At 45.9% G+C, this 10,613-nt stretch overlaps 1 protein-coding gene across 1 annotated transcript in view; it reads left to right on the top strand.

Moving 5' to 3' along the window:
- Positions 1-10,332, top strand: part of E2f8 (E2F transcription factor 8) — a 16,233-nt gene extending 5,901 nt beyond the window's left edge. The window contains exons 5-13 of the mRNA XM_029560550.1: positions 4-181; positions 507-668; positions 1,996-2,133; positions 3,616-3,819; positions 4,063-4,150; positions 4,716-5,244; positions 8,450-8,582; positions 8,693-9,093; positions 9,614-10,332. Of these exons, the coding sequence (XP_029416410.1) occupies positions 4-181; positions 507-668; positions 1,996-2,133; positions 3,616-3,819; positions 4,063-4,150; positions 4,716-5,244; positions 8,450-8,582; positions 8,693-9,093; positions 9,614-9,796 (2,016 nt within the window). The 3' untranslated portion in view covers positions 9,797-10,332. The remainder of the gene's footprint in view (positions 1-3; positions 182-506; positions 669-1,995; positions 2,134-3,615; positions 3,820-4,062; positions 4,151-4,715; positions 5,245-8,449; positions 8,583-8,692; positions 9,094-9,613) is intronic.
- The last annotated feature ends 281 nt before the right edge of the window (positions 10,333-10,613 follow it).

The raw sequence follows: 10,613 nt of genomic DNA on the forward strand, positions 1-10,613 counted from the left end.
GTCGGGGAAGAGAGCAGGTACGCCGAGCAGATCATGATGATCAAAAAGAAAGAGTACGAACAGGAGTTCGACTTTATTAAAAGTTATGGCATTGAGGACCACATGATCAAATCCAACCCCTGCCAGAATGGACACACGGACATGTGTTTTGTGGAACTCCCTGGAGTGGAATTCCGGGCAGGTGAGAGTAATACAAGGTCCAGACTGCATGGCACCTGTGGGTCTCGAAGATGTGGTGGGGATGGCTTCGTTTGTTTTGTTTCCTTGAGACAGGTTTCACTGTGCTGCCCAGCCTGGCCTTGAACCCATGATCTTGTCTCTACTTCCCAAGTGCTGGGGTTTTAAGCATGCACCGTCTGGCAGGGCTGCCTCAGGAGCTTTTAATGTTGGAAATGCCACAGCTGTCAGCTGGGTGATCTGGTAGTGCTATTTTTAAGCCTTGTTACTTTAGAAGACACTTGCCCCTTCATGAATGTTAATTCTCTAATCTCTATCCTTCTCCAAAGCTTCTGTAAACAGTCGCAAAGACAAGTCCTTACGAGTGATGAGCCAGAAGTTTGTGATGCTGTTTTTGGTGTCGACGCCTCAGATAGTGAGCCTGGAAATCGCTGCCAAGATTTTAATTGGAGAAGACCATGTGGAAGATTTGGATAAAAGCAAGTTTAAAAGTAAGTGTCATGACTGCCCAGTAGGCTTGGAATCCATTCCTCTCTTCCCGACTGATTTCTAGATGTATGGAGCACTAGACAGCTCCTTGGGTGTGCCTCTCCCCAGCAGTCATGAAGGTACCACTTCAACTGACTGGAATTCGAAGACACACAGAAGGGTCTTCCTGGTCTGACGCTTTGGCTCTATCTGATACTGTAACGCTGTCTCGGTTTTACACAGTAGGACCTTACCAAGGTGTAAGCATCAGTTGCAAAGTAGATCTGGATCTCTGCTCTTTCCACTGATGCTGATAGAGGAGGGCATAAGTAATTCTCCATAACTTGACCCCCAATAGGAACTACAACACAGATGGCTTGTCATTTTGGAAGAATGATTCTAGTCAGATGGAAGCTCTGAATTTGAGGCTGCAGGCTGGGTTCCTAACCAGCTCTGTCCTAATCAGCATGTCAGACGTTGTAGGAACTTCTGTAGGAAAAGTAGGAAAAGGGTGGAGAAAAGAGCTGGGCAGACAGAGCAGCCTGCCATGTTTCTGTCTCTCACTGGGACGTGGCCTGGATGTGGGCCATAAGGCAGTAACACTGGCGCTTGGGAGATGTGTGGTCTGAGAACACAAGACCTGATCCTACTGATGGGTTGCCTGCTTTTTCTGAGTCATGACACTGTTTAGCTTGCAGCTGCACAGGTCAGCCATAGGCCTGGAGGCTGTTCCAGGAAATGCATGTGTGTCATTTGCCAGATCCCCAGGGAATTCAGAACCTTCTGTCCCTGCTTTGAAGCTGGAGACTCAGCTTGTAACTTTGTACTATCAACATGGAAGTAAACAGAGACCTTATTAGCAAAACTTTCAAGATAAGTGAGATGTGTAGAATTAACAAATCCATGCTTTATTTTGTAAAGGACGGCATAAAAAGTTCTGAATTTTGTGATACAGATTTTCTATGTTTATGATAGTAAGTAAATCTTGTTACAAACTATCATGAGCATAGAAATGTTGACAGGTGATGCTCCATTTCTAGGTACTCCATGCATCTGACTCCTTATGTGACTTAAACAGGCTAATTTTGTCAAGTCACTTTTCTGATTACACCCAGCACTGCTATTCTAAAATCTAGGCCCCGCCGTAACTGTCTTTTAAATATTCAAACCTCCTTTTTTGTTAAAATTAAAGTGATATTGTTAAAATGACTTGAAAGGACTCAAGTTTCTGCCTGGCGTTGGCAGGGCAGCTCTTGAATATATCTGAATTTCTTATGACACAAAATCCTGTGATTTTTTTCATTATTTTATTAATAATATAAATATATATATATATACTTTGTTTTCCAGCAAAAATTAGGAGGTTGTATGATATTGCCAATGTTCTGAGTAGCCTGGATCTTATCAAGAAAGTCCACGTTACGGAGGAAAGAGGCCGAAAGCCAGCTTTTAAATGGACAGGCCCAGAAATCAGTCCAAATACCAGTGGTATGTGGTTTTTTATTCCTTCCATTCTTTTTTTGAATTCATGCACATTTGCAGATTCTCTCCCTTCCGTCCTACTCCTACATCTTCCCACCCCCTCAACCACGTCCCCCCACCACGACCCCCCACCCCTGCCACAGGAAAGGCTTATGTAAATGACTGAAAAAGCAGTTCAGGACAGTGCTCACACAGCTGGCCCCTGGCTACATCAGCTGAGGTTCATAACCACTCTCCCTCACCCTGTGACCAAGATGTAGAGCTTGTATGAGGAAAGATCTGAGCAGTCCAAAGACCACAAAGCATGAAGTACAGGTGCTTCTGTTGGTAGCGCAGACCCCAGCATGACTTGTACCCTTGAGAATAGGAAATGAGACGGGCTTCAAGGGAGGTATTTCCAGCCCTTGTCTCGACTCTGTGACGCTGACATTTTGTATTCTTGTGAAGATCCACCCCCAGAATCACCGGAAAGCGGCTAGGGGAGCCATGAAGCAGGGGGAGGTTTCCATTCCAGTCCCAGCTCTGCCACTTAGTAGCTGTATGACCGCAGGCAGCTTGGGGCTCCAAGACTCAGTTCCCTCACCTGTGAAACGGGAAAAGCAGTGATGCCTCTGCAGGGTTATTGTGATTTTTGGCGCTCTCGGGTAGAGGTCCTTTGGTGCAGGAATTTGGAATGGAGGCTCTGGGGCCATAGTGAGCAGCTGCGTATCTCAGCCTGCATGCCGCTAGCCAGGAGACTGTATCCTTCACCAGTTCCATGGTGCCTGTGCACTCGGCTCTGACTTGGGATGCATTTTTCCCGAGACCCTTCTGAGTGGAGCAGATACAAGAACCACCTCCTTCACAAGCTTTCACATGCCACTGAAGACAAAACAAACAAGATTTTAGACGTCACCAAGAAGGGAAAATCAACAGTGACCGCACAGCACGCCAGCAGTGTGCTGGTTGTAACATAGCACCCATGTCCCCAGGTTTCATATGGAAGGGTTCAACTATGGAACAAAGAAACTTTTAAAAATGTTTGTGTGTGTACCAAATGAGTGCAGACACTTTTTGGTTGTTATTCCCACACAATAGCATGTAACAACTATTTGCAAACTGTGGACAGTATATTAAGTGCTTTAAGTGATCCAGAGATGATTTAGAGCCCACAGGAGGACATGCGTAGCTTTATGCAAGCCCTATGCTATTTTATGTAAGGGACATGCGTGACCTCAGCTTTTGGTACGCAAGGGAGATTCTGGAAGGAGTGTCCCTTGGATGTGAAGGGACGGCTGTACAGTGTGGTGTCAGAGATGCAGTATGAAATACTGTCTCTAAAGTCACTGAATAAGCTAGACAGGATTCCAGGCAGAAAGCCTTTAGCACAGACTACATGGCGGGTACTCGGTGCTGTTACCCTGACATGGTTTTATTGCTGCATCTTGATTTCCTCTCTCAGAAGGAAGCAGGACCTGGGCCTCCGCACACTGACCTTTTCCATTACAGGCCCCAGCCCAGTCACACCTTGTCCTGCCTCTGACGTACAGGTGAGGCAGTCTGCGAAAGAGAACTGTGCCAAAAACCTCTTTTCCACACGTGGGAAACCCAACTTTACTCGGCACCCATCCCTTATCAAATTGGTAAAGAGTATAGAGAGCGATCGGAGAAAGATCAATTCTGCTCCCAGCAGCCCTGTCAAGAACATCAAAGGTATGCTTCCCTGGAAAGCAAGGCTCTGCCAAGAGGAATTCCTTTTGATCTGGTTTCTCTTGACCTACTTGATCCTTCATGGGTCTGACGTATCCGAACTAGAGGATAAAAGCAGCTTGGTGTTTGTTGTTTAATTGTGCAGCTCAGCAGCAGAGGCTCCTTTCTCTTCCTTTGAGTGCGGAGGTTTCTCCTCTATGAATACTTACTTAGTTTTGACCACCCTCCTGCTTTCTATTTTACCAGCTGAGAGTTCTCAGAATTCTCCACCCTTCCCAAATAAAATGGCTCAGCTCGCTGCTATTTGCAAAATGCAATTGGAAGAGCAATCAAGGTAGGTTGGCAGTGCTCTTTGGAAACAGGATGAATCGTTAACTCGCTGTGACATTAGAATTTCTTGCTTTACGTGAGGATGGGTGGCAGCCTGGAAACTGGGACATAATCCTTTCATCACTGTTCCTTGGTCATTTCAGAAACTACTGCTAGTTTCACAAAAGAGTAGCTTCAACCTGAGGCAAAATGTGATAGAATTCAGGGTTGGGAAGGTGGTTCAGCACATACAGTACAGTATCTGTCATAGCATGAGGACCTACGCTCAGATCCCCAGTTCCCGTGTAAAAAGCTGAATGTGGTAGCACCCATCTGTAACCTAAGTGCTGGGGTGCGGGAGACTGGAGGGTTCCTGGAACTCGCTGGACGGCCAGCCCAGCCAAATCGATGAGGTCCAGGCTCAGTGAGATACCCTATCTCAAAAATTAAGGTGGGCAGTGACAGGAAGACATCCAGTGTTGACTTCTGACACACACACACACACACACACACGTGCGCGTGCAGGGTGGGGGGAGCACTTAGGAGCAAATATATTTATGTGACATCACGTTTTCAATCTTCTCTTTTAGTGAACCCAGAAAGAAAGTAAAAGTGAAGCTAGCAAGATCTGGGCACTACAAACCCCTGGCCCCACTGGACCCTGTAGTGAACTCTGAGCTGGAGCTGTCGACACCTGCTCTCATCCAGCCCTTGGGGATGCTCCCCCTGATCCCTAGCCCATTGTCATCCGCAGTGCCTGTGATCCTACCTCAGGTTCCTTCAGGCCCATCCTATGCCATCTACCTACAGCCTGCCCAAGCCCAAATGCTGACACCACCCCAAGGCCTGAGCCCAGCAGTCTGCCCCACCCACTCTACTGCTGCTGGATCCAAAGACCCTACAAATGCCAGCACTGAGAAGGCCGTCTCCGATGCCACAAAGGCTGGTGCCTCCTGTCGACCCGGAAACCTGCAGCCAGCACCAGAAAGACAAGGTACAAAGAACAGAAGCAGGGAGACGACTGGAGAACGAGGCACAAAGAGAACGAACGCCCTGGAGGACGGTGGTTCTGTTAAGAAACTGAAGGAGGATCTGAAAGGACTGGAAAATGTCTCCACAGTAAGTACAGCCTTGACTCCTGCTTTAAAGTTTTAGCAATTTTGTGACTGATGAGGAGAATTTGGTGGCTGTTGAAGTTTACCAAAGCAAAGCTCAGTCTCTCAGAAGACCAGGAACTGTCCCTTAACATCCCATAAGCCACGTGAGGCCCCTAGACAGCTGATCCCCACAAGGATGATGGCAGGGGACATTTTTAACCTTTGGAGGAGAGGCTGACTTGGTCTCTTTTTAAAGCATCACAGGTGGTTGTCCCTAAGTCCATTTCTCCATCCCATAGTGGAACACAAACACCTGTCATGAGAGTCATAAATAATTTGCAAGCAGATGTCACCCTGAATGGATGGACATGTGGGGCTCCTGTAACTCCTGCCTTCTGAGTCAGGCCTGAACATCTAGTGTCATCTTCCTGGCATCTGTTGCCAGGGAGATCATTTGTTTCCCCGTTTACCTTTCTACCTCACATTTACCATAGTTTCTATTTTGTGTAAATGGAAAGTCAAGCTGATCTTGTCAACTTGGAGGTGTAGTGGATACGTGGGTTTCTAACACCGTTTACATTCTAGGCAATTTTTTCCCTAGGTAGAGATTATCTTAAGAAAGAATTAGTGTGTATTGGTTGCCTACCCACATGTCAAGTGTCACAGACGTTAGATTAGTTTTACACAGGCGTTTCATTTGCCCCTCAAGACAGTTATGCAGAGTGTCATTAAGTAATATAATGAACACAAAAGCAGGCATTCGGCTTCTCATTTCTCCCCTGCTGTTAATTCAAGTTATTTTACTTTTCTACATTTTGTTTTCCCCTGTTTATAACAAATTTATTCCTCTGATCTTTTCATTCACCTACTGGATTAGAAACTTGCTGCAGATCAAACCCAACCCAGCTGCCTTCGGTGGCAGATGCTTCTGCACGCATGCCCTATAAGGGCCATCTTAGTTTTTGTGGGATTAAGCAAATTTATTACATGAGAATATACATAAAAGGCTTTGTGATCCTTTTAAGACTTAAGATGCCATATCGGATCAAGGCATTATCTGTCACTGTGGTTATTAAGGCAGCTTCAGAGTTTTGGGGAATCTTCCCTGAGGAAGTCTTCATGGAAACCAAACCATTCAAAACATCTATTATCTCAATTTTTTCTCTCTCATTTTTGTGTTTAATGTATATGCTGGGGCAGTCACAAGGCTCTACCTTGATTTGATTTTCTGTGAGGTCTATAGTCTGGCTGGGTTGATGGGTGTTATTTTACAGTGTTTTCCCAGGGCTTCCCGATGAGGGGTTTTAGATGTCTCATGTCCTGTACTTATTTTTCCATCTCTGGGAGTTCATTTTGACCCCACCTATTTAACATGGACAGACCAGAACAAAGGAAAATGATTCATGTGCTAATTTCGTTCAATAAGCAGCATGTACTCAGAGTCCAAACCTCTTGGGATAGAATCCAATTGAGTGACTGGGACAGAGAAAGCAAAGCAGGGTGGGTAATCAGAGCAGGGGTGGGAGGTGACCGGAGTCTAGAAGAGGTGACATTCAAGGGGATGTCAAAGTCATCCATCTTACAAGCTTCATTGTAGGTTAAAAAACTTTTAACAAATGTAATTTGTTGAAAATTGAGGCTTAGTTATTAAAGAGTAGCATAGGCTTTACTGAAGACTCGAATGAGTCAAGCCAGTGATTGCAAAGAACGCGTCCCACCAGAAAGGATAACGATGGCCGACCAGCCCCATGTGGAAAGCCCAAATCCATCCATCAAGAGCCCTCCGTCCCTGCAGCCTTCAAGGCACCAGCTCCTGGTTTTGAACAGTACCAAGCACCAGACAAGCCGAGTTTAGAGCTTTCAGCTCGCTAGATTCTGAGTTCACTGGTTCCCAAGGAAAGATGATCAAGAGCTAGAGATCAAAAGTGTGGACTGTCATTTTGACATCACAGAGAAGAAAGTCTAAGGATGAAAGGAGGCCCCTGCTTTCTAAGAGCTGCTTTTAGCTCTAGTCACAGCACAGGGAGGGGTGAGCAGACTTTCCGGCCACTGCTGCCACCCACACAGACTCTTTCTTTGGGGAAAATGCAGTGAACCAAGAGACGTGGGGCCACTCCAGCCACAGCTTTTGCTTACTGGCACCTGGGTGTCTAACACAAGTCAGCCAGTTCTCTTTTCTGTCATTCTTGAGTTCTGCTGTTTTTCATACCACCAGACTGCTTGGTATCATCTGAACAGAAAACTACAAGGACACAGTCTAGGCTTTGCAACTCCTTGGTTCTGGATCAGGTCAGCAGACCTGCAAAGGGCCAGCTGGCGAATGTGTTTGACTCCCCAGGCCATAGGTTTTCTGCTGCACCTACTCCATTATGCTGGTGTTAAGACACAAATGGCCCCTATGTAAAGGGCATGGCTGCATTCCAGGGAAGCCTTTGAGAAAACAGATTGGACATGGCCTCGGACCATAGTTCTGCCACTCCTTCCACTAAGTCAGTGTTGCTTAAAACTTTTTCTTTGAATATTAGTCCTTGCTCCAAAAGCCCACATAAAACTTAGTTTCCAGATGAACTGGAAATGATACTGTGTTGTGCCCCATTAGATTCTAGCACATTCCATCATTAAAGTCTCATAAGCTCTCTAGAAAAGACACCATTTGTTTAAGTATTTCAGAAACATGTTTGACCATGATTTAAGTAGTGCCTGTTTGCATACCCAAGATATACTGGGGAAATACCATCCCCTGTAATTGAATAATCTGGTAATAACCCAGCAGGGTCACATGCTGTATTCACCTGCCTTTAAACTTGGTCCTGATGGTCCTCTTCCATACCAGGAAGTCTGTCAGTGTGAGGGTGATGTGTAGGCTGAGCCCTGCCCTTGAGTAGCCTCAAGTGGTACATTCTGAACTGGAAATGTTTGTAGTACATGTCTGTCACCTCAGAATTAAGGAGGCTGAAGCAGGAGGATCCAGAGTTCAAGGCCAGCCTGGGCTATTTGGAGACTTTGTCTCAGAAAGAAACAAGTAGTCTATTATTTCGGACAAGGATTGGATTGGGTGGGATGCTATTATCCTCTGGCATCCAGGTAGCTGAGCTGCCTGTAGTCCAAACCACTTGAGGATTAAAACAACCAAGAGATATTGCCGCCCCACCCCTTGAGGAGGGTTGGGAAATAGGCCGTGCGCCCCTTTAGTATTGTGTATATAACTCTTTGTCCTTATTTTGTAGGCCCTGCTTCCCTCAGGATACCTGATCCCTCTCACCCAGTGCTCATCCCTGGGCACAGAATCCATGTTGTGTAGCAAAGAAAACTCAGGTACACTTTCTCCAAACCACAGGCTCTACGGCTCCCCAGTGGCAGGTGAGTGCATGGCTAAGACCTTCAGACACAGCTGTCCTCCATTTGACTTACCGATCCAGCTTCCTGGATGAACGCCTGTGCTTTTAAGACCTCGTCTCCTTTTTTTCTAGGTGTCATCCCCGTGACATCTTCCGAACTCACTGCTGTTAATTTCCCCTCTTTTCATGTGACACCTTTGAAGCTAATGGTCTCCCCAACTTCTGTGGCAGCCGTACCTGTTGGGAACAGCCCGGCGCTCACCTCAAGCCACCCTGTTCCTGTTCAGAACCCAAGCTCAGCCATTGTAAACTTCACCTTGCAGCACCTGGGACTCATCTCGACCAGTGCGCAGGTGTCTGCCAGCCCTGCACCTGGAACGGGAACTGTCCCCATGTCCCCATATGTAGAAGCAGCTAGTGTCTTACCAGAAAGTGCCAGCTCTCGGCAAGTGAGGGCCACCATCCATGATTCTCCAGTTCCAGGCCAGAGCCAGCTAAATGGACAATCAGTTGCTGTGACAGGGACACAACAGGTGAGACCGTTTGCATCTAATTTTAAGGGTTTTGGGGGGACACGGTCTCATGTACCCTAGGCTGGCCTAACTTGCTATATGGTGGAGGATGATCTTAAACTTTGGATCCCCCATCTTTGCCTCTCCCTCCCAGGTTTGAGGTTTATAGGCATGTGTCAACTATAGCCAATTAATTTAATTATTCCTTGAGTTACTAGTCCCTAAATATCTGTACCATAGGAGGCTTGCTTTTGCCTTCTTTGGAGAGGGAACTCTGTCAGGGGGAATGACTGCAGACCGACCTTCCAGTCTCAAGAAGAATGAGCCCAAGGAGTCCATATTACTGGGGCGTCACAAGGTCTGTCTCCTTTTAGAGAAAAGGATTGAGAATTAAAACAAACTCATCAAGGCTCATCTTTCGAATCTCAGGTTGAATTAGCTTCCTAACAAGCTACAAATCAGCCAGCCGAGTCTTCAAGGTCAGGGTGCATGAGCGGCTGTGGGTCTGACACATATATTTTCCGTTCCTCTCTCCAACCAGCCTGTCCCTGTGACACCCAAAGGCTCTCAAGTGGTGGCCGAAAGTTTCTTCCGTACACCAGGTGGACCCACCAAGCAATCCAGCTGGTCCTGTGTGGATTTTGATGGTGCTAATAAAACCTCTTTCGGAACCCTCTTTGTACCACAGCGGAAACTGGAAGTCTCAACTGAGGATATCCACTGATTGACAGATAGTGGTTTAATTTAATTTCTTAAAGAGCTGTCTAACGGATGTACATAGACAGACTGAGAGAACACCATCTTTGAAAATACTGTAAATACTTCCAGGTTGGACTTAACATCAAAGAAGATACTCGTAATGCCATACACACACATACACCAAATTCAGCCTTTGGTCCCACAAAATAAAATGTTGAATTAAGGTATATTAACTTCTGGGGTGGAAAAATTCATTATTTCAGCTGTGCCTGTGTTATTATGCAAAGTATATTAAAGTTTACTTCCCTTTTAGTGAATATGTTTGACTTGCCTAACAGCAGTCTCTCAAACTTTTTGCACAAAGCAAACGCTGTGATGTACAATGTATTTTTACATAGGAAGGTGATAGCTTTTTTTTTGGTGTAATTTCTTTGATCCTTTGTTGTGGTCTTTCTTTTTTGTAGAGTGTTTACAACCATCTTTAATCAAGTCTATGGTAAAAAATTATTTATAAAATGTATTTTTAATCATAAGTTGTTGAAATTAAAACTCTTCTAAAATGGAGTTAACATTTTCATTTGGCCATTTAGGGCACGGTTAGAAGATCATTCAAATTTATCTAATCTTAGGCAAGTTCTTGGGAAGGGCTTACGTAGCTACTAGAAGTCCATGGGAAGCTCCTACATTCTTTCCCCCTCCCCAGCCACCCTCCACCCCCAGCATGGCCCTCAGCATTGCTTGGAATAGTAAACAGCATGCCGTGGAGAGGCTGTTACTAGTTCAGGGAGCCCCCACCCAGGAGAGAGATGAAGGCAGGAGCAAGTCGGGGGGGGTCCCTTGTT

Source organism: Nannospalax galili, unplaced genomic scaffold (genome assembly GCF_000622305.1).
Source record: "Nannospalax galili isolate Female #2095 unplaced genomic scaffold, S.galili_v1.0 scaffold310, whole genome shotgun sequence".
Taxonomy (NCBI): Eukaryota; Metazoa; Chordata; class Mammalia; order Rodentia; family Spalacidae; genus Nannospalax; species Nannospalax galili.